Source organism: Bactrocera oleae, chromosome 3, assembly GCF_042242935.1.
Source record: "Bactrocera oleae isolate idBacOlea1 chromosome 3, idBacOlea1, whole genome shotgun sequence".
Lineage (NCBI taxonomy): Eukaryota > Metazoa > Arthropoda > Insecta > Diptera > Tephritidae > Bactrocera > Bactrocera oleae.
Window position 1 is genome coordinate 28885954 of NC_091537.1, and position 25626 is coordinate 28911579.

A 25626-nucleotide genomic window follows, 5' to 3' on the forward strand; every position below is an offset into this window, starting at 1 on the left:
AACGTTATTTTCATGTCATAGTGCGAAAATGGGCGAAATCGGACTACAACCACGCCTATGGGACACCATTTTAAATTCCATCTGATTTTTTCACTTTCCACTATGCAAATCAGGCAACAATGCTTGTATCGGGATAAAACTTTGCGTGAATAATGCGTATAAAGTGTGCCACCTGGGGACAAAAATTGTCTAAATCGAACCAAAACTGTTTAAGCCCCTATGTACTAAATATATGGACCCCAGTGCCTATAGTTGACCTTCTACCGAAAATATTAGTCAATCCACAAAGAAATCTCAAACGAGTATACTATTAAACTTTGCGAGAGTATAAAATGTTCGGTTACATCCGAACTTAGCTTTCCTTACTTGTTTTACCTTGTGAATGTTAATATCTTTGTTAATATTTTCATTACAATGCACCATGGTGAACTTGTTATGGCTTTAAAAATTTTCGAATAGAGCCTTTGTCAACACTTTAATAAAATATGTCCAAATCCGCTTTATGATCGTGTTGTATAGCAGAACTTTATGGTAAAGGTTAAGTTTAGAATCTTTATTTTAAGCCAGTTTGAATTTTCTGCTCTCATTATGCTAGTTATTTCCAATAAAATGTGAGATTTGGGTTTTTTCCATCATTTGCTTGTTGTACTAAAATGGTATTTAATTTAATCGAGTGGCACATTTTTGGTCTTGGAGAACCGAGCTCATGTTCATTTATTCGCCAGTTGACTAACTATTTTTCGACAAAAGTTATGATGTCAATATATTTTTAGCTATAGGGATATCTGCCATATATCATACGTGTATAAACCATGTAGAGTTGGGCACTTTAGCAGTAATTTTCCTGTTTTTTCTTATTTTTATAATTTATATACTATTCTGATGTTTTTTTAGTTGTAAATGAGAGGCCTTCATGCCCTACCTTATCGAATGCCTGAGCTACATCAAAGAATATTACTGAACATTACTCGCTGTGCTCGAATGCTTCTCTGATTTCGTTAGTAATTTCGTTTACTTGTTCTACAGAACCATGTTTTGCACAAAACCCGAAGAGCCATCTTTGAGAGTAACATTTATTCAAATATATTCGAAAGGCTATGTAAGATGGCATCTGTGGTAAGTCTTTCCCGGTTTTATCTATCATGATGATCTGTGACTTTTCCCATGAATTTAGATTATGTCCGAAACTTGAAATTGCATTTAAAAGAAGGAGAGCACTACTAAACCAATATTTGGTTGCTTCATTAGCATGTTTAGAGTAATATTATCGTGCTTTGACGATTTTTTTTCATCTTCTTTATGATGGTTTTAATTTCAAAATTTTAAATCTTGATAGGCTGCGTGCAGAGTTCGTCTCTTAAAATTTACCTTTTCAGATGGCTTGCGAAGAAAATTGCTCTTTCCTCTTCATTATTCTTTTTGTTTCAATATCTCTCTCTGAGTTTATTCTGTTAGCAATGTTAATGTGGGTACTGATATATTTTTTACACTTTAACCAGTTCGTTTAACGTGATGTTAGACCCATATATTTGTGATAGGACAATGAGTTAATCGTATGGTTTTCTTAGATCAATTGAATCTGGTATTTTGTTCCGAACACTGGGCCAGTATATCGTCTTACCAGGAACCGTTAAGTTTAAAGTCACCATCGCGATTTTTATACTCTCGCAACAGAGTATAATAGTTTTGTTCACCTACCGGTTGTTTATATCACCTAAAACTAATCAAAATAGATATATGATTATATATGTATACATAAATTATCAGGCTGATCCGTCCGTCCGTCCGCGAGTACAAGCGGTAGCTTGAGTAAAAATTGAGATATATTGATGCAACTTGGTACACATGTTTCTTGGCACCATCACAAAGTTGGTATTGCAGGTGGGCGTAATAGAACTATTACCCACAACACGCTATTAATTGAAAACCACTAAATGGCCATACTAAGCTCCACAATAAGAAAAAAAACAAATGGTATAAGGAAGGAGCGTCTGCATTTGAAAAAGTGGGCGTGTCCCCGCCCTCTAATAGGTTTCATGTACATACGTATCTACAGAGACATACAATTTTATTCCTGAGATGATACGAGAAGGCTTTATTGGAGCCGCTTTTAAAACTAGACGACGGCGAGGCACCGCACACATTTAGGTGAAAAGCCATATCTTGGGACCTGCTCAAGCGATTTCAACCAAATTAAGTAGGGAACCTAACTTTGATGTAACGCTGCAAAAGTAGGCCAACCCTACTTCGTATAAAACAAAACTTTAAATTCCATCTGATTTTTTCACTTTCTAGTATACAAATCAATCATCAATATATATAACGAGATTAAACTTTGCACGAATGATGCCTTCGAAGTTTGCCACTTTATGACCAAAAACTGTTCAAATCGGACCAAAATTATTCAAGCCTCCAGACACCAAATATGTGAATTCCGGTTACTACTTAACATAAACTTGACCCCATAATACTGATATTAAAAATTTCAAACAGTGAGTTGATTTTACTCCATATACTAGTATATTGGTAGGTATGTATGTAAGGCACCTTAATGAAACTAACAGAGCATGTTTTTCTGTTAATAATATATAATAATAGGGTCTACCTGCCCAACAAACCCATAATCCTGCCATAATTTATCCTGTATAGGTATTTGCGCTTTCCAGCTGACTTTAAACCAGCTGAATTAAATAAAAGGGGCAAGTTTCTTTTAAAATTGTAAAAGATTGTATTAAGAGTTTAGCATTGAATATGATTGAAGTTGGCTTATCCTCTGGTTGACGTTGATATGAAACTCACTATATTAAATTTAGCCTCTTCGGTTGAGTTTATATCACATATATCTCATTTTAAGATGATTTTAGTATAATTTTCGCTGACGGATGTAAAAACGGATTGAGTATTTTAGCAATTTTTGATGCTCTCAAGTGTTCAAATTATGAGCTTATTCATGTGCTCCTATTTTAAAGGCTTGTTACTAAAAAAAATTTAGTTTTTCAGTCATAATTAGGATTTTTGCGCACCTTTTTCGCGGATACAAACATCAAGTAATATCCGCTCTCAGGCTGCTTACCAAAAATATGCGAAAAATTAGACCATAGGTATTAAGGTTTGAATAAAATCAAATGTAGAGATATCTAGAATTACAATCTACAAAATGAAAACTTCGATTTATTTTCAAAAGTAATTCGCATGGATTACTCAGAAACAATGATGTCGCCAAATAATCATATATCGATACAGTCTACCACTGGATGTGAATAAGAAGGTCAACATCTACATCAAACTATTTTTCTCAAAATAAACTCAGCGATAAAACAATTTGTCACAGCTTTGGACGTGGAAAGATATTGCTTTAGTGACATTTGTAAAAAATTACCGAGCATAGTATGGAAAAGCTGAAAGGTGGAATATTTTTCACAGCAATTGCTGAAAGATAAAAATTTTATCAAAGTTATGACAGTCCAGGAAAGTAAAACCTATAAAAGTTTTATGTTGATAGTCCTAGTAAGCTGTCAGACTCTAGGAGCAAATTTGAGTACCAAGTTAGACTATCTCCGTGATCATCTGGATATATTTTCGGAAAATTTTGGAACTTAAAGTCACGAACGCGATTCAACCAGGATCTAAAAATAATACAAAATGGTATCAAGATTGTTGAGATCATCATATGATGGCAGATTACTGCAGGTCTTTAAAAGATATTGTCAACTGAAAAATTGTATAAGCTCATAAAAGGCGTATACATGAAACATAACACATGTTTTCGACATTTTTCTCTCTGTTTATTTAAATGTATCCTTATTTTTTCAAAAAAAATCTGATATAATAATTAAAAATATATTTTTGTAATTTAAATGAACAAGAGCAAATCTTATAAAACCATTGATAGTTTCATGAACTGTGCACACAAATCCTAAATCGATCTTATACTAACAAAACCACTGTAGTCCAGGGTAATTGATCAGCGTGAAGTGCTCAGTCTATTAGCCATGTCCGTCTCTATACTTGTACATTTGTCTGTCTGTATAGTCGAACTATTCCCTAATTTTTGTATGTGGAATGACAACGGTGTTAATAAACACATAATTACGCCACTCACAAATTACATAGGTTGACAAAATTTTTACTTTTTTTGTCACATAAAAATTTATACGTCAGTGTTTTTATGACACAAAACATATATTTTCTTAAAAAATACAAATATCAGTTACATTTAGAGAATTATTGTTTAATCTAGAAAATATTTTTATGATTTTCGTAAATATTTGGCTTCAAGAAGGTTCTTTTTAAGTCTCCCACAATAATCGCATTCCTGCGCTTCTCCAACACCCAAATTTGCCGGAAAGAGTTCAGCACATGTATTTTTAAAAACATATTACACCAAAAAGCTTTATATGACATTATCCATTATTAAGTCTTCCTAATTTTTCGATTTATGGGTCCCTAGATTCGGACACAAAACATTTCCAGGCGAGTTTTTCCTGATCATTAAATTTTTCTTCAAATTTTATATCCTTTATCAGTGGCGGTATTTGTGGACCTACGAATGTTCCATTTTTAATTGACTCACTTCGAACAAGTTCCGCAGTAGAAACCAAGTTTACTGATCGATTTGGAGGCATTGACACAGGCAGTTCGACACTATGTAGGATGAGTCTGTTGGCCGAAAACAATTTTGGATACTAGATAGTGTGTTTGGACTTGGTTGCAATGCCTTTTATTTTAGTCAGAAAATAATAATCACTTACATGATCCATTAGTTCGATCCAAATCATTGGTATAGCAAGAGACATACATATGTCTGGGTTCTTGTTTAGCCCAACCTAATAGCAGTCTCACACACGGTACACAACATTTATGTGGGAAATCCAAAATAGTCTAAATAGCATTGTTCACTTAATGATATGTGACTATATGAGATCATAAATGTATGTAGCTGTCACAAAAAAACAATAAATTTATATAATATGTTGTTAATACCCTCATCAACACCAACTTAAACAAAAATCATAACAAAATTAGTGTTATTTGAAATATTTCAAACTCGGTGAATTTTGATTCACCACTTAACGCTACGGTCAGAGCAAAAGCGGTTCTATCCCAATCTATCTTTCTTTCTTTTTTTTTGTAATAATCGGTTTTTAATTAACGATAATGAAAACCAAAAAAGTGAAAAAAAACTTTTTAAATTTTGCCTATTTTAGGTAAAGTAATCTAATATGACGGTAAAGCTAACCTAAACGGGAGGAAACGTTACACAAACGATTGCTATCGTATTTTGAGATCATTTCAGAACTATTTACATTATTAAATTAAATAAAATTTGTTAGAGTTTGGTTAATACAATAGTTAATTGTATTTCGTTAAATAAACACTTCCTTTTCTAAAACGGGTTGATGTTAAACCCGAACCGACATTTTTTCTCTATTTATTTAATTGTGCTTTATAATTTATCATAAAATTTAAATTAATACGCTCATAAATAAATGAGTACCTGAATTATAAATATTTATATATGTATGTATTTAGTTCACCTACCTTGAAAGATGAGGAATATCAATGTAATTTCCAGCCAGTGCCACATTGTGAGTGTTTATTTGTAGAACTTACGAAAATAGTCTGTGTTGTGCTGAAATCGCCTCAATTATGAATTCAGACAATTTTGTTGTAACTGTAATAATAATTAAAGTAAATAAATTATTCAGTAACTAAAATATTTTCATACATTCTACTGTTAAAAATATCACCGCAAATGAAGCTTCAAGCCCATTAACTGTGTTTAAATGCACACCTAAACAAAATTCACAGGGATTCCTTCTTAACAGTCGACCATTTGACACACCTTATCGCTAGCCACATACAAAAGTCACAAACTCGGATAAAGTGTTGTACCATGACACACCTCTTCCTTTCGCACCTTGTCGCATTTAACAGCGATCCTAAACAAATTCATTGGCCTATAAACTGCTGTGCCGCGTATACCTTCATTTGCCACCTATAATACAAACATAGTTCGTAAGTTACCAAACAAGGCGGCACACGTGCATGCAGTGGCGCTTAAAGCTTGCTGCAGACAAAGTAGTAAAATAGTAGTTGGTCGTATCGCAGTTACGTTTTATGCCATTAGGCTGACCGCACTTGGTTGGTTGCTGATGACATGTCTGAATGTATATAGGTGTGTGTATGTGTTTATGCGGCACTAATATCTCTACCTGCCGGTTGACTAGCCTGCCGGTTGGTCAGCGAATACTCATGGAGCAGGAAGGTGGTGGCGGCGACTGGGGTGAAGTGCGTTTAGGGGCATGCGCCATCACACACAATGCGGCTGCGTGCCAGTTCAATTACTTAATTGCCATTTCGGGTACTCGCACACAAGTGTAACCAACTCATACAAACAATAAAAACCACAGCGCGCACACCTATCACATGTATGTTCAAATGCATGTTATTGTGTGCATATATAAGTACATATATGATACTTTCATTACAACCGCCGGCTGTTTAGTTGCCAAAGGTACTGGCTTTTAGCAAAGTTGTATTCATGTATGTGTGTGTTGCTATGTTAATACCACCTTGAGCTCTGTGCGTTCGCCGCCTGTTTATTCTATGTACGGCTTTGTAGAGTCCCTAAGTTGCTGCTTGTAGCTGAGTATCTTGATTAGTGGCACGCCGACCGCTTCAAGTGGCAATTTGTACACGAAATACCTTTTGGTACTGACTCACTCCTTCCGCGATTGTCGACATGCCGGTTGTTTGCTCTCGCGTGTACACATACTCGAGCACGCATATGTAGGTGTGGTTGCAGCGCTCGTGGCGTTCGCATTAAATGTCTGCTGCTGCCTATATTCCCGAATAAACACGTTCTATTGTGTGTTTTGTAGTTGTAGTAGTACAAACGTACATATGTACCTGCAACTGGTTTACACATTTGTAAATTGGCTACTGTTTACTCAATCGCATGGTAAATCCTTGTATTGCAACTTTCTATGTGCTCTTTATCACTTCAATTTCTTAATTTTTACTAACTTTTAGCATACACATGCGTATTTGAAAGAAAGATGACGGCTTAACTTGATTAACGTAGGAACATGATAGCCGAATAAAATACAAAGGCGGTGCTGATTACATTATCTTTGACATGGGATTGATAGATGGCACCAATTCGTAATGTCTCTGTTCGCTAACTTGTCTTTTAGAAAATTTGAGAAGCAGCAATAAAGTTAGCAAGTAGAATTTGATACAAAAGAGTATGAGGATATCTCATGGAAGAGTTGTAACTGCTTTTTTCAAGAATTTTGTTTTACAGATTTTATTCTAGTTTTACTATTGTGTAGATATCGTATAATATGGGCGCTGCTAAAAATGGAGGTCTGGCCGGAAGTACTTTTAGTCTCTCGATCAACTAGTACAATATAATAGAACACGCCACACAAAGCGACGAATCGAAGACAGCTGACGCACTCATCTGGAATATATCGGTGGCTTCTTTAAATAGACTAGTTAAAGGCCAAATATTGTATCAGTTCACTGGCATTCGATTTTAAGCGACTGGCTGAACTAAAGTGTACTTATAAAAACAATTGTACTAGTGATAGCTGGCAAACCATGCCACAACTTATATCAACAAAGCCGAAGTTGCTAATAATGAAATAGTTAGAAAAACATTAAATGATAATAAAAGACCTAGTGAACTTACTCAACAAAGTGTCACTACACTTCAAAGGACTCACGGCAAAGGAAAGTTTTCTACTTAAACATTCTTCAGGATGTATCAATCATCTCAAGAATCGTCACAAGATTTCGATTTTTATTTAGCGGCTCTATTGACGACTTCAAAATTGTTTTTATTCTGTAACGAACGGAGTCGAAGCTAACAACTGCCATCTTTTATTGAATATAATGATAAATTACACCCCTAAAGTCACTGAGAATTTGGATGTGGTCAGTATCTTTGCTCTCTTTTACTCTTAGTACCCATTTTAAGCATCTTCTTAAAAGTGTTTTGTTATTTCGACCCACACTAATGTAACACACGCCGTTTGTATTTATGTCGTTTATTCGCCTTGATAGTGTTAGTGAATACTCTATTTGATTCGTCACTATCTGAACTTCATTTAGCTCACGAAGGTAAGCAGTGTGTTTTAGTTTCGATTGTAATAAACAGGTATTGGTCACGTGGCTTGAAAAAGAAAGCGAACTTAAAGTCGCGCTTTGTTCAAAGCTTTTATACAATGAGAGTGAGTCCTAATACTTTAAGGGAATTAGGAAAGTACCTATATGTGAAAAAAGGGAAACCATAAGAAATTATGTTTCATAAGCTTTCAAATGAAAGTGCAGTATTTCAATTTTATAGCAAGATTTTATAGTAAGCCCTAATACATATTTAAGTATGTCTTACCCTTTTGATATGGTAACCTATTTTCTGGGCATTAAGAATGCAAAAGCCACTGCTTTCAGCAACAGCTCAAAAAATATCAAAGAAACTTTGTGCACCAACCCAAGTGAAACAGATTTCGTATTCGACATTCTGTTGCCATTTCAATGTGTTATCCAATTATTAAAACCATTATTGCAAACAAAGCTCATAGGGCTTTGAAGCAGCGCAAAGAAGTCGTGGAATGAAGAAGAAGAAGAAACTAAGAAGAACCGAAAAAAAAATCAAAAAACTATAGCAGACGCTGCTGAACCCAATGGCCGTCTAACGAACGAACGCACTCATATGAACCACCGGTGGGGTTGTGGCGACAATCGCGACTGCGGCGGCCACCCTTCGTACTCGTATGGTTGCAACGGCGCCGTAGCAGATGTGTGGCTTCCACGCGCTGTCCGATTGACCGTACTGTAGCTTACAATTGGCATATGTCTTCAATGTGAGTATGTACGTATATACATTCTTGTATTCGTACTCCTATATGTTTTATTATTGTTTTTCTTACTTTGTTTTAGTTCTAATGCTTCAAAAGTTTTTCACCTCCTTATTTATTTCTTGGCTGAATTCAAAAACACATTTATTTATACAACCTTATATATTTATTTTTTACGGGATTTATGTATTTGTGTGAGCATATGTGTGTTGTACATGTTGCGCGCCTTCTTCAATTGTGAGATATAACAGTTGCTGTTAATGGCCTTTGGAAACTAATGCGCCACATTTCGCTCCACTTGGAAATTACATTTGCCCACTCAAAAGAAAAGAAAATAAGAAGGACACATCAAGAATAAAAGTGTAAAAAAAGCATACATAACTTTTGCCTTCGAAATGTAAAGTAAACAGCTAGTAGTATTTTCATTTCCAGCGCCCCGCGACAGTTTTTGCAAGGTTTCGTTTTTTATTCGGTGCATATACATGTACACATATGTATGTATATACATATATATGCAAGTACACTAGTATGTATGAGTAAAAATATATTTTTTAAGAATAACTGCCAGCGGGAAGTTAGTAGTGTGAATACTTGTATACATTTTTTGGGAAAAAATAGCTGCGTGTGTTTAGGAAAGTTTTATGTTGCGGCCTCACTTCGCCGCTCGCAACAATTCACTTAACAGCAATCAAAGCGGATGAAGGCGGAAAAGGTTTGTTTATGTCACACAAATACTTGGAAGCCCACTTATTTACATGTTCGGGTAAATTAAGGGGTATATTATTTGGAAACCTGCTGACTGTTGAAATTAGGTATTTTTACTTTTCGGGGTATTTTTATACCCTTAACAGGGTATATTAAGTTTGCCTCGAAGTTTGTAACACTCAGAAGGAAACGTCGGAGACCCTATAAAATATATACAAATATGATCAGCATGATGAGCTGAGTTGATTTAGCCATGCTCGTCTGTCTGCCCGCCTGTCCATCCGTCTGTATATATGCAAACTAGTCAAGTTTGCACCTTCCCTAAGAAGCTGCTCGTTTGTTGGGACGGCCGATATCCGACCACTATGGCAAATAACTGCCATACAAACTGAACAATCGGAATCAAGTGCTTGTATGGGAAACTTTATTATCTGACACAATATCTTCACTAAATTTGGCATGAGTTATTTATTTTAAGTCAACAATGTAATATCCGAAGAAATTTTTGAGATCAGTATTAGGGTATTATAGCTTCGGTGCTACCGAAGTTAACGTTTTTTCTTGTTTTCGATTTTGTTTTACGAGTTGGCTATTATTGGTTTCTAATATTATTTATAATTCAGCGTTGCCATCAGTTCACTTAAATCATATCAACTTAGAACATTTAGCAAACTAGAACTTTACTTTCTCATGGCAAAGACTAATGCCGAAGATATATACTAATAAATAAATTTCATTTACAGACCCAATTAAATTTCTGGGAATAACAAAATGTTTCAGATTTCACAAGTTATTTTTGTAAACAAGTCTATAAGCATCTTATGAAACCCAAATCGATGATAATCCTTATTATACCCAATATAGTATAACTGCTGTGTTACTAACAAAACACTAAACTAACGTCTATCATTTGATGCGCGGGAAGCTCAGAAAGATTTTTGGAAAACTAAATTTGAATAAAGAGAATGTGCGACCTTTTTGAAGTTTTTTAAAGCAATAATAATGTTTGATAACAATAAATTATAAAATAATAATTAAATTTTGTAATTTTTAATTGTTTAATGTTTTTTCCTGTGTGTTTTTCTTGGATTCTTCTATAGTATAAGCTCCGTCACCCTACATGGCCGTATCCCAATTAGCAGCAATAGTTTTGAGTTGTTTGCGAATAATGTAAAACTTCTCTTAAATTTAGCTTATTGCAACTTAAACTTAACTTGACTAATAAACTTATCCGTTTTATTAGGTAAAATTATTATTGTGTAAAATTAGTATTGTGTAAGTTGTAGAAGACCCCACTATTACGGACTTCACAACGACCGTTATAGAGCTGATTTTCTTCGCAAAACTTAGAAAGCTAGCCGTCGGTAAAATACATCCTCACTAGAGGCAGCACTTTTAGCTTTTTACCATACATATATGACTCTGTAATTTTAATGTTTTGAAAAATTGCGCTCTATTATACCGAACTCTCTATCGAAAATTTCTTTTCGTTTAATTTTTGTTTTTATATTTTGCGCTCACCTTTATTGAGTTAGACACTTATTTTCCATTTGCGACCAATGGATCAACATGTCAGAAATTTGGCAAAAATGTTGTACAAAAGAGGACGTTTTGATACTTTTGGCTGCAATCCGCCGGTCAAATACGGATAGTAAAATTAAAAGTTATAATTTTAGAACTATAGCGAGCCTGCTTCATGACGCATATTTTGTTGTCAATTTAGTCGAAAAGTTTTAATATTTCTTAATTGTGAATACGAACGATCACATACCGAAATTTTTTGACCAACCAACTCATTCAAGATATTTTCGTGATTACTTTTTAGCAATAATGGCAATCAACATAACCGCCCGGATTTTTTAAAGGCTGCTTTTACCTAGGGAATACTGTATGTACACATGTAATTTTTTTTAATATCATGTTTACGCAGAATTATTTTCGTTTTCTTTTGATATCGAATTAGCTTGTTGAGTTTAAATTTCCAATTTTCGCTAATAAGAATAGTTTCAAAATTTTGACTACTCTCGCGCACACATGCATTTTTTGTCTGTTTTGTACCACTAGCTTTTCAGCGTTTTCATTGCATTTTATCGCTGTTTTAATAATAATTTGGAACGCTTGTCGAATGAGCAGTTAAAGTTTGTAACTTTAAATATATGGCGGGAATATAAATTATGCATTTGTGTGCATTTCCCCATACACATTTTTATATACCCTGTGTTAAGAACAACTAGTTAAAAACTACTTTATAACTAGTATGAATCGCCGAATTAGTCAACCTTATATAAAAAGCTTTTTTATTTGACAAGATATCTTTACAAAATTTGGCAGAGATTGTTGTTAAGGGCAAGGCAAGAATCTCCAAGCATTCTGTTCAGATCGGATTACTATACTATATATAAGTATAAGCCTGCTGCTTACCGGACTAGTTGTAATCTGATCAGAAAATTATAATTACAAACTGGTATTCACCGGTTGCAACAATGACAACACTGGTTTTGCAACCGTTTCACACACTTATCTCATATGAGCTTTTTGTTTTCTTTAACGCGCACAGCGTCAACTTTTCGGATGTTTTTCGGGCGACACGGCGGCAGTGGCAGCGTGTCACATCGTTGCCTGCAGTGTAATCTGCGCTGACATCAAAAGGATTTTCACTCGCTAGCTTGATGATGTGCAATTTCATTTTCCTTCGACATTGGAAGTTCTTTGCGTAGCATTGCTCTCGCTAATGTGCTCCTTACACGTTATTAGATACCTATATTCTTATGTGTATTTTTCCTTGTGTATGGTGTTAATTTATATCTGACTGCCGACGCCATGTTTCTTGTTTTTACTTGCTGCTGCCAGCGGTATTTCGCCGAAAATGAAATATCAATATTTTACTAGGCTGATAGAGCAGCTTGTAAAACAAATTACAAAATAATAAGGATCCTTGCCACATAATCCAAATATAAAATCAAAATATTACTCAAAAATATCGTGAAAATTTAGTGTAAGTTTACTGTGAGAAAATAAGCCTAATTAAAGTTTATTTTAAATTATTTCAACTCACTAAAAAACAGTAGTTCTTCTCATTAAAATAAAATAATTATATTTTACATTAATTCTCTTTTCGAACAATTAAGTACTCAATGTTTTGACATATCTATCATTGTAAGCTATCATTGTATGTTAGCGGCATTGGCGCCAAAGTCATTATGGAAGCACGAAGAATGTGTGCGTGAATGTGCTATTAACTCTCTGCTCAATATCACAACATACATACATTGAGGCACCAAAAACGAGTGTAAGAATCATGATTGACATTTTGCAGGCCCACACGCGCCGCATCATGTCAGTCACATTCAGAAGTTTTGATTACAAAACTGCTGATTCACGATTTTTCAATTGCTTCTTTCTACATGCACGAAAACAATTATGGCTGCGATATTGTCAGCACAAGTGGATTAAAATTTATTTTTATTAAACATGATCGGCCTAATTGAGCAAGATTGTTTTAGCGAGCGCTATATCAGATATATTTTGAATTTTTTTTAATGATAATAAACTACTCCAGCCTATAGACAAGTGGTTTAAAAAGAAATATGTATTATCGATAAATTAAAAAAAAATCAAGCAAAACTTAAAAGTACCGGCATCAGGCATAGTTACGGGAACAAACTCCCAAAATTTCTTTTTTACATTATTTAAATATAAATGTGAGTTCTCGAACTCATAAATATTTTAACGTAGATTTTTAGTATTATTATATTCACAAATGGCAACGTTAATATAAACAAGTAAGGAAGTTCTTAGTTCGGATGGAACCGAATATTTTATACTCTCGCAACTTGCAAGGATCAAAGCTCGGGAAATTACTTCAAGTTTTCGCAAAATTTTATATTTAGAAAGTATTGATCCCATTCAACCCATTTTGACACAAAAACATACTATTATCTATAGTTTCATTCATTTATTTATTTTATTATATGAATTTAATTATATATATTACACATTGACCGATATTTTTGGTACAAAGTCAACTATAGGCACTTGGGTCCACATATTCAGTACCTTAGGGCTTGAACAGTTTTAGTTCGATTTAGACAATTTTTGGTCATAAGGTGGCATACTTTAAACGCATTATTCACGCAAAGTTTTGCCCCGATTTAGTCATTTGCATACTGGAAGGTGAAAAAATCAGATGCAATTTAAAATGGTGTTATATAGAAAATACACGTGGTTGTAATCTGATTTCGCCCATTTTCACACCATAACATAGAAATATGATAAGAATATTATGTACTGAAATCGGTTAAGCAGATCCCAAGATATGGGTTTCACCTAAAAATTGGCGGTGCCATGCCCACTGCCTAATCCTGAACGCGGTTCCTATAAAGTCATCTCATATCATCCCAGAGATAAAATTTAATGTATCTGGCTTGTTTAGTGCTTGTTTTATCTCGCTTTTAGTAGTTTTTAACAGTACCGTTATAGGGGAGTGGGTGAATCATCCGATTTCACCCATTTTCACGCCGTCGATAGATAGTTGCCTAAAACATTTGTTCTTAATGAATTTTGTTATTATAGCTTTGGCGACGTAGGAGATGTGCATATTAAACTTATTGGGGGGCGGAACCACGCTCACTTAAAAAAAAAAAATTAATTGCAGATGTCCGTCCCTAATGTGATCCTGTGTACCAAATAACAGTCTTGTATCTTATTGTGGAGCTTAGTTATAGCAATTTATTTATTTTAATGGCGTTTTGTGGGCGTGGCAGTGATCAGATTACGCCCATCTACATTAGCAACCGTCTTATGGTACCAAGAAACATGTGTACCGACAGTCACCCGGATATCAACTCGTCTCTTCATCCTGATCATTTATATGAATTATATATAACCGTATATCGGACTCGATTGGTTTTAGGTGATACAAACAACCATTGGGTGAACAAAACTATTATACTCAGTAGCAACAGGTTGCGAGAGTATAAATATTGTGACAAAAACGTTCATTGAACTAAATATACAAATTTTCATGCAAGATCAACAAATGAAAAATATATAACAAATGAAGGCTGGTAACTTAACAGTGTGCGACTACTTTTCGTGTCCGATAAATCAACCAACGGAATTTTATATAAATTCGTTTACAGGAACATATTGGAGATAATAATAATATCATATGGCAACCAGGTGAAAGATTAATTTCGCAAAGGAACCATAGATCCTGTAGAGTAGCTTAACTAATATCAAAACCACAAATAACTTATGTATTTCAAGGCTGAACTGAAGGGATTCTGAAGTGGGATACCAAATCTCTCGACGGCAGTCCCACTAAGAATCACTGGCTATATTCAAAAAAAAAATTGGATACACTTTATCTCAAATAAAAACTTAACTTAGGTAAAAATATACAAAAATCTTGGAACAACACTTGTGTTAATAAATATGGTAGGGATAGAACATCACGATTTAATTAAGTGCATGGGAATAATAGCGGATATATTAACTATTCTGCAATCTAGTCTATCTAACTTCATTCAGGTCCAAAATACAAATATTAAACTTATTTTTAATTTGCCAGCTGAACACTACTATTCTTTTATTTAATAAAGGTTTGTGATTTGGTGAATTATATGAAGATTTTCTTTTTACTTTATACCTCCAGAACCATTTTTATACTCTTGCAATTTGTTGCTATAGAGTATTATAGTTTTTATCACCTAAAACTACTCGAGATAGTTATAGGGTTATTCATATGTTAATGATCAGGATGATGAGATGTACAAGTATTCCTTGACACCCAAGGGGATGGTATTGACAATGGGCCGATTTAGGCCATTGCCACGTCCCCAAAATGCAACTAATTGAAAACCTAAAAGATACATAACTGTAATTTGGTGCAACGAATAGCACTGGGGAAAGACATATATGGTTTTAAAATTTTGTAAATGTGGCCGTAGCTCCGCTCTCTAATATTATGCAAATCGACAGTGTGAAAGTGGATGAAATTGGAAAATAATCCATCCCACTCCCCATATAACGTTTTGTTAAAAACTATTAAAAGTGCGACAAATTAATAAATAAATGAGACGGAGACATTAAGTTTAACACTCGACATGGTACCAGAAGTTTTCATGGGAACCGTTGTAAAAATTGGTCGATGGGCGTGGCACCGCCCACCTTTAGGTTAAATCCTATCTCAGGTCATATTCGACCAAATACAACCAAATTCGGTACGTCACATTATCCTGACATTCCGTATAACGTCATTTTAAATTCCGTCTGATACTTTGACTTCCCAGTGTACGAATCAAGCACTAATCAATATGTCGTCATAAAGCTTTGTACGAATAGTTTAAGGTGTGTCACCTTTTGTCCAACTATACAACAACTATTCCAGTCTGGTACCGTATATGTGGACGCTTGTTCCTATTGCGAATTTTTTGCCGCAAATATCTGTCAACCCCGTTATCCCCGCAAGTTCCGAGAGTATAAAATATTCAGTTACACCCTTGCTTACTTGTTATTATTATGGTTTTTGTTTTTTGTTGAGTTATAGTATACGTTTTTAGAGTTATTCTGATTTTTTAGTAATAAACAAAAGAGTTTTTTTTTATCAAAAATGCACAACAATTTTTCTAAGCATGAATGCAACATGCATATACCACTGAATTTGATAACATATGTAAATAAAAACGTAGTAATAATATTTGACTTGTTAAAAAATATTTATATTCATCAAACAATAAAAAGTTCATTAGGCCAACTAAATAATCATTTACCATTTACGTAAAACTAAAAAGATTTCTCTCAAAATATTTTTTTCTTTAACTACTACAATATGCAATGATTTTTAAAATATAGCAAAATAAAATAAATTTAAAAAATATATAAAATTGTTTTTATATCGTAAAAACATCAATCAAGACTTAATCAGCAAAAAACAGTGAGTTATAGCTGGTGGAAGTATTGTATAAAATTCAGTAAAATCACCATTAGTGAATTACGAGCATAACAGAACTTCCGAAAACCCCTATATATAATATTTCCACATTACATAAAATAACTGCATGAAAGAACTCGCACTGTTTTGTAGGCGAACAAGTGTGCCTAATCCAATAATAAACGACAGACACTCGAATAATTGCTCACAAGTACACAAAATTGTATGGCTTCCCAAGGCAAATAAAATCAATCAACTCAATGTGTGTTGAGTGGCTCAAAGATCTTGCCGAAAAATGAGAGCAATTAAACTATGTGTTAGAAAAATACACACTGATTTGAGGGTGGCAAACGATTTTTCTAATAAAATTTCCAAACTAAAACACTTTTGAACCAGAAAATGTAAGAGCCAACATTCATCATAGAACTAAAAGTGAAAACCACAAGTGCATTTATGATATTGAAAAACTGAGCGAGTGTGAATGTGAACATAAAGCTTACTACAGATTATCTACATACGTACAAATAGATATGCCTTATAAATATGTAGTTCAGTCCAGGCACCCTCACCGCATTATGGCGGTGTTGTAGAAAAATAGTAGATTTACACTTTGCCACAGAACAAATATTGTAATTAACTACGCGTCTTCTCCACCATATACTTCGCAATCTGAGATGTGAGTATGCTTACATATAGCTATTAATGTTTCATATATACATATGTATGTATGCACTCTAAGCCGTCTTGGGGGGAGTAAGCGCTTCTAACGTAGCGCAGCGAGAATTTAATCCATTTCCTTATCCGATTGATAAAGTGTCAATGGTATGAGAAAAGTGTTGGCTGTGCAAGTCCTTACTTACCGTACTTTTATCGATATTGCTTGTTCCCCTCTTTTTTGCTGCACTTACTCACACATGCTTATATAAATCCAAGCCCATATGTATGTACGTCGATATTAACATGCTACGAACCGTTAAGTGATTTATTCGTTAGAAGTCGATTTGCTGCTACATTGGTATATTTGCTCTATATCTACACACATAAATATGTTTGTGTACATAATGTATAGAAATTTATAAATATTCTTAGATAATGCATTTATTTTCATATACCATACCCAGTACTTCATAGTTCTTTTAACTAGTTAGCACTAAATCAATGAAATTACATTGGAAGAGAGTACAACAAGCTTTCAGTATTTCAAGAGAATATACAATTTTAGCGACAAGTTAAAAGAAAAAAGTTGTGTGTATATTTTGTTTTAAATGAAGATATTCAATAATTTCTTGTGAGCATCTTGGCTTTATCTTATACTATATTCAGAGACCTACTCTTTTCATTCCACTTCTGAGGCAATCTTTGTGTAGAAAATTCACCTGATGGATTGCTTATCTCCAATAAGGTAATTTATATTGAAAATTTTTCTATTGAGGAGATTTATGTTGCAACAAATAATTTCCACGTTGGGATCTTTCAATGGAGTTATATTTGATTTACTCGTGGGTAATATTTGTTTAACTCTTGCTAATTGCACCGAATTCATTCTACTATCTTAAGCCCACATCTAAAAAACTTTTTTAAATTAAAAATACACTTGGTGGGTTGATATTGCCAAAAACGGAAATTTGTATTGAAAACTGATCTATTGATTTGATTTCTTAACACTTAGGTTAAGCATTAAGTTAATACTGAATAAAGTATAATGTTGCACTAAAAAGTAGTTAGGTTAGATTTGAAAAGTTTTATTTATTTTCAATGTCAAGAGTCAGAACAGGTATTTGCTAATGGTTTGAGAACAAAAAACGTATGAGCTAATACAAATCTATATATATATATATATATATATATGAATATACATATATATATATTTATATATAATTCATCAGTCCAGTCAAAATCAGTAAGATGAGTTTTGAAGTGAAAGGAAAAAGGAAATTTGGAAACCGCTCTGAAAAATATTGTCGTTAAGCAAAGTGTCTAGCAACTTTGTCAGCCTGAATTTGAAAGGCTCTTTCCAGTACAGTCAAAATCAATCAAAATTTAGGAACATGTTAAGATTCGGTAGAAGTGTTTGAAAATCGAAATAGTACCTTGTACATTATTGCCAATTACGAAAGATTTCTGGATTTCTGAAATTATGAAATGAATAAAATCAGATTACGTTGTGACTCTGTTGATATACCTTTGAATCTAATCGCATTACAAAAAACTATACAATATTGGGGAGATTTGACAGAGCATTTTCGACATTTATTTATAAAGAACACTGCTCTTACTGCTTCAAAATTTGTTTAATACAGCAATGACCCTTTATTCGATTATCTTGGATTTCAGTCTACCAAAGCAGTTCATGATTGTACGCACGCCGTCGCTAATTATTAAAGTAGTTTCTGATCCTGAATTACCTGAATATATATCTAAATTATCATTATGTAATAGATCGTGCTTAGATTGATTTATTAATAAAGAAGTATTTACCAAATACAGCCAGATTATCCGAAACACTCATTTAAATCGAATCACATTTGAGGGCTAGTGTAATACAACTAACGGAGGTTAAAGACATTTATTACAAATCACGGAGATTCCGAAATTTGGGTCTGGGATTTTATTTTCTTTTACTTCTTGTGATCCATGAACATATATTTGTTCGACAAGAGTATTTTACATATTGGCTACTCACTAAGAAAAGCTTTATTATGAACATTATTCGTGCTAACTGGGTGAAACAGACACATGTGCAACGAGCAAGTAATGAGACTTTCAAAGCTCCAGTGACCGAGAATAGTTGTGATGGCATGGACAGAAAGAAGCTTGTTGCACAGAAATATAATAGAAATTCTGAGAAACTTAGAACTACATGGATGTGTAAGAACACTCACATAAGCACATGTATGGCATGCTTAATTGTCATTGATTTGCTGGCCCCGAGAGCACGCAAATATGCAGCGGCAGCAGCATCCGACGACAGCACAGGGCCAACTGCACACGCTTGAGGGCAGCAATTTCCGCAAAATTCATTATTATTATCAGCATCATTGGCGGCCAGTCAGCAGTGTAGCAACAAATCAGACCAATGCCAATGCTGAGATTGCGTTTGGAATTTTCATTAGTCAGTGGGTGAGGTGCAAATGACTAAGCCACTACACCAACCATGCCGCAGTGTGTGTCTTAAATAGAAACACACTCACACCGAATGCATGACTGACTATTCAAATTACTTCTTTGTGGCAGTGGCTGCTTGTTGTTTTGTTTGTATTTATTGTGCTTTGGCGAAGTGCATATTAACAGCCAAGGGTATTTGAAACGACCACTTTGCCGGCATCACTCGCTTCACATTCAATAGCGCGCACTAAGCTCTCGTACACACACACATACTTATGTTGTAGTTATTGGATGGCTGTGCGATTTGTCGAGCGCTCGTGGAATTCCTCAAAGTGGGAAATTCTCTTAAGATTGCGCTGGCGGGCGCGCGTTCAGGCAAATTGCGGTGCACACCATAAAAATCAATCAGCGCATCCACTTAATAGCTGAGTAGGCGACGATATGCATATGTACAGTTATATGTATATACATATATGCATAAAGAATATGCGTTAAAGTGCGGATGAGCTGCCGTGTTTTTGACAGTTACGTGCGCGTTCCGCGGGCGACGTGGCCGCCGGTCTGGCAGCGCGTTGCTGGCATTTTCATTAAGCATAAGCCGAACAGGCATTGGTGTTGCTGGTGTTGCCGGTTGTGCGGGATCGCGGCGATGTGCTGCCTTTCTCTAGGATTTTCTAAAAGCACAAATTGTTTTCTTTGTCTATTTTTCGACTTTCCATTTCAATGGGAGCATTTTTTTGTGGGTTTCTACTTCTGTATAGCAACAAAAAAAGTAGAAAAAAAAAGGAAAACACAAAAATAATTGAAGCGCTGCATGTGCTAAGCATTTAGGCATACTTTGCATATGCATGGGTTTTTTCAGCGGGATCTTTGCTTAAAAATTCATCATTTTTCACACAGGCCTCTACGCGTCTCCTGCGCGGGGGCATAGCTTGACGCGCGCTCTGATTTTTTCCATTTCGAAATTCCAGTTTGACTGTCGGTTTTTCGATTTCCCCTTTCGCAATGATTTCATTTTTTACGGAACGGTGCATTGTAGTCAAATGCATGCGCGGAAAAATTCTACAGCGGTACGCAAAGTAACACCCACACAGGCGCAATCATACATACGTGCATACATAAAAATTCGCTTATATGCAAATTGTCAGTAGGTTTAAGCCATACAGAGCTACATTTGTTAGCAGCAGTTGGTGTGTTGGCGTGTGTGTGTTTGTGTGAGCCGATTGTGAAAAATGCGCGAAAATTTACATTTAGCCCTGTTGCTGCTGCCGTTGTCGCTGCCATTGCTGCCGTTACTGTCATTACTCTGTTTTCGCATTTCACATTGCATTAGTTGTTGTTGTTGCCACTGTTGCCCCGATTTTCACGCCATCTCTGTTGTTTATTGTATATGTGTGTGTTTGTTGTTGCATTTGACAAAGCGCTGTTGGCTTACTTTTCCTGTTTTATTATTGTTGCTGACAGCGTTTTGGTTTTTGTTGCTGCTTTTTATTATTGAAAATCACTTCTCAACTTCTCAACCACTTTGTGGGTGCTTAAACTGCCGACAGTCCCACTGACACTTTGATGGATGCATTTTCGATTTTTTCGCTTCGCACTGACATTTTTCATGCTTTTAAAATTAAAAATAATTTTTTGAAAAAAGTCCATTCAACACTGCTGTGTCGATACTTCCATTTTTCGTTTTCTTTTCGAAAATATCCATTGATCGCTGTGACGTTTCCTTGACTGCAAAATACCGTTCAAACACATGCAAACATACATATGCGCACCCTGTTATTGAATGCGCACATACCAACAGGGAACTCGTAACTCGGGGAGTTTACAAGTATTGTACTTATAGTATCAGTGTATTTAGTAACAAAGTAACATTAAATCAAATCTTAAATAACAAATCGCCTATAACAGGCAAGCTACAAATCGCTGATCGACAAGCACATTTTTCATAGGGATTATTGACTTCAGGCGCATTTGGGGATTTACCAGTCCAGATGGTGTGGGAAAATAGATAAAATAGTTTATGCAGCACAACTTAAATGTTTATGCAGTGTTAGCTTTGTTTTTTCATTATTTTTTGTGAGGATTTTCAGATTTGAGTTCAGATATAGTCTTCTTATATATTTTGCATTCTGATTCACAACATGTTATTTATAGTTCAAGTTATAGTTTATTATTTAGTTTCCGTTCCGTTGGTTCAATAAGTTCAGATAAGAAGTCTTCGATGTCCCATTTCTACGCTCAACAACAAAGTTATCGAGTTGAATTCATACGTGAGAGACATTGGACATGTCATTAAAGATCTGCACTGCTGCCAAGTTTTGCCCTTCATATTTTAGGCCAGTTTTACCATTTTTAACAGCTCAAATGACCAATTATTCGCAAAAATTAAAATGCGAATTTTTTTTCGATTTTTAAACACAAAAGCCTAAAGAAATTATAACTGTTCAAAAAAAAAAAAAATAAGTTAATAAAATTTATTTTGACGCGGAAAGAAGAATTGATCCACCAAAGATAGACAATATCAGACATCTTAAAAATATCAATATTTGGAAAGAGAGCAGAAAACACTTACTCTAAGAAGGTAAATTATTTTATTTGCATTAAAAAAAGAAGGCGCAATAGATGAGAATAAAGGTAAACCGGTAGATCAATTGACGGTCAATCTTGATGACATCTGACTTATAACAGACAGTTGAGAAAACAATAAGCCTCAAATATACAAACATTTTAACAAGTTTTACAATTTACCAACTACAATGCTTCTTTTTCAAAATATGACCGAGGCCACTCTGCAGATAAAATACTAATAATTATAAACTAAAGACAACTAGCTTATAATATTATAAGCAACAGGATATAGTTTCACTTGATGGAATATTGTTGATGTTAGTGTATTAGGTGTACAACTAAGTTGTTGTTGTCAATAGATGGCTCCAACAGCTAGTGGTGATCTATTTTAATATATTCAAAATGTGATAAACTTAACCTAGACATTCGAAAAAGAAACTGCGTTTCCACATTAGTGACTTTGTTTATGTGTTATATATGTCTGATTTTTTTGCCAAATAATCGTCAATTTCAGGGAATTGTTGATTTTCTTCTTTCGACCAAGGAAATCGGCGGCTGAAGCACATCGGGCACTTCAAAAAGTTTACAGATGTGCTGCCCCAAGTGAAACAACGTGCCGTGATTTTCGTCGCTTCAAAGGCGGCAATTTCAATATTAACAATCGTCCGCGGAAGGAAGGCCAAAAACCTTCGAAGACGGTGAATTGAAGTCGTTGCATGTCAAAGAAGAAAATCTTGTTTCAGAAATGGAAGTAACTCGCCAAGCCATTATGGTGGTTATGCTGCATGACAACGCTGCCTCACGTTGCCAAACCCGTTAAAACTACCTAAACACGCTTAAATGGGAAGTCCTACCCCATCCGCAATATTCTCCAAGTATTTCACTGACCGATTATTATTTGTTCTGTTTGTAGCACATGGTCTGGCTCAGAAGCAGCTTCACTCACAAGACGAAATATGGCTTGTTTCTTGGATAGCATCACAAGATGAACAGTTTTACTAAATGGTATTCGAACTTTACCCAAAAGATGGGAAAAAGTTGTGACTAGCGATAGGCAATACTTCGAATAATTTATTTGTAACCATTTCCTTAGAACAAAATTGCATTTTCATTAAAAAAATAGCGAGAACTTAGTTGCGCACTTTATAGAAAGATCGAACCTAAAAAAAACTTAAAATGTGTAAAGGATAAAGTGACATTGGGTTATTCGAAAGCACTAAGATCCTCTGTTAACTTCTTCAGAATGATTTAAGCCTACTCTACATCTTAAAATAAATTTATTTAAAACATTTACGGCTGATTGGGAGATGATTTCACATAATAACTGAGGTATTAATGTAGTATAATTAGCCTAACTTGAAGCCAGCTCATTTGCAAAACAAGATTTCAATAACACTTCAACCTTAAGTTTATATGATTAAAAGATGGCGTGGGTTAAATTTCATAATTTCAGAATTTTATCGTAATAGACCGCAACTTATATACAGTACCCTAAATTTTAAATTTGTATATTTTACTTAAACAAATTTATACATATGTTTTTTGAGAATTGAAGAATGAAATGGAGCTTCATATTCTGATCTAAGATTGATTCGATCGGGAGGCCATTAAGAGAAACATTTGAATATCGCCTTTTTAGGTAATATAGTACCATAATATCACAAAGCTTAATATGGAAAAATATAATATATCCTTTGACTTTGACCTCGACCACATATCTTTATTCAGCTTTGAAAAAGTTGTAGCTTTCCCAGTGAGATATTATTATTTGTAACTTCTTATCTAATACTAAGAAAGCCTTATATCAGAGATTTTTTAAGTATCTTACTGTTTAAGATCATTTGCACTTTTTAAAAAGTTTTTTCAAAGATAGTATCATTTAAGAACTTGGAAAGGCTGTGGATTATACTCGCTTTACTTTTCTGCAGGTTTTACTGTGACTTATATTAAGAAGTAGGATCGGAAATAAGCTTAAACTTTGACATATTATCTATGGTTTATGTTTAATGTAAATTTTCCTATACTTTTGTGTATTTACCTACTTTGATAGCATACCAAGAGGACGAAAAATCCGTTGGTGTCGTGACACTGAAAAATCAAAAAATTACCAAGCCTTTTAGAAGCCTTGCGATTATTGATAATGACCAAGCTGTTTCAAAATTTAGTTTTTTGGGTCCTTGGCCTTAACTGTTATTCACACGATTAAAAAGCACACATTTACCGTTAAGTTTAAATTTAAGAGAACGACAATGTTAGTTTACGTTTGTTTGCTTTTATGTTGTCTCCGTTTTTGACAATAAAATCACTTTAACGGTTTATGCTGTGAGGCAAGAACTCAAAACATTTTATTTAAAGCCAAAATTGGGTCGGAGATTTGTACATACATGTGTAGATTGGAATCTCATTAAAATTTTGCATTTTTTAACTAAATCATTCACTAACTCCCCTTTAAAGGTGTTATGTTTTACCGTTATATTTTGTATTTCCAAAAATATTTTCATTTAACAAATACGGCTCCGTTAACCAGTGTAACCGTTAATTATAGCCAACGCGCAATGTGTCAATGGTTGCGAAGAACACTTTCGATTTCAAATTGGCGAACTGTCAATCAACGGCGATTAACTATGGTCCATGTCAAACGACAACGCACAAATACACGTGTAAATTTTTTATACCTTTTTTTACACAGTATTTACAAGTATATTGAAAATGAAAATTTTTAACTCTCTAACAGTAAATATCCGTATGTAACGAACCTTCTTAGCGCGCGCGTCTGTAATGACTGAATTTCCTCGGCAGCACAGCAAGTCGAGCCAAGTGTCCGACATGGGCCACCAATAAACAGAGCACCGGAGCAGTAAAGAGCAAAGGCAATGGCATGCAGCGCCGACGATGACTATGACGACGGCGGTGACGTTGTCGGTGGTTCTGGCGTTGGCGGTGGTGCTAGTGGCGTCAGAGAGTTGTTGGTAGTCAGTGGCTGCGGCAACAGCATAATTTGTTCGTCGGTTGGCAAGGGAACGCGTGCGTTGAGTCGAACATCCAGCGAGCAAAAGCAGCTGGTTGCCACACATGCACACACACAAATTTATATGGAGTTGTTGTTGTCGTCGCTTGGTTTTTCCTGTCATCGTATAGGGCAAGCGGACAAAGTAAACATCTAATATGTGTGTAGCCAGCCAGTAGGTAGCGCTCGTCTCTTGCACCCGGCCATAGCTTTGGAGCATAAGCATAAATTGAGAGCGCCGTGAGCGTACTGCGCGTCAGCTATAATTTTGTTTTCAATTGAGTTGCACAGTAAATGCATTACAGCTGCCTTTTGTAATTGCTTTGCCATTGTTGTGTCCCAAATTTCATTGCTGATAAGAGTACATAAAAAGTTATAGAGCTGTTTAACAAGCCGGCTAAATTTGATAACAGCTGCGCTGGCGCTCAGAGTGCAAGCGC

At 34.8% G+C, this 25626-nt stretch overlaps 1 protein-coding gene across 3 annotated transcripts in view; it reads right to left on the minus strand.

Annotated features, from left to right (window-relative positions):
- The window catches only part of beat-IIIc (beaten path IIIc), a 130598-nt gene extending 105626 nt beyond the window's left edge, over positions 1-24972 (minus strand). The window contains exons 1-2 of one of the 3 annotated variants that reach the window (XM_014235115.3): positions 24222-24972; positions 5542-5674 (exon numbers count right to left, since the gene is read on the minus strand). In XM_014235115.3, coding sequence (XP_014090590.2) covers positions 5542-5587 — 46 coding nt within the window. In that variant the 5' untranslated portion in view covers positions 5588-5674; positions 24222-24972. Of the gene's footprint in view, positions 1-5541; positions 5675-24217 lie in introns of all 3 variants that reach the window. The other 2 variants (XM_036375456.2, XM_036375466.2) reach the window with 2 other exon arrangements.
- Between the last annotated feature and the right edge of the window lie 654 nt (positions 24973-25626).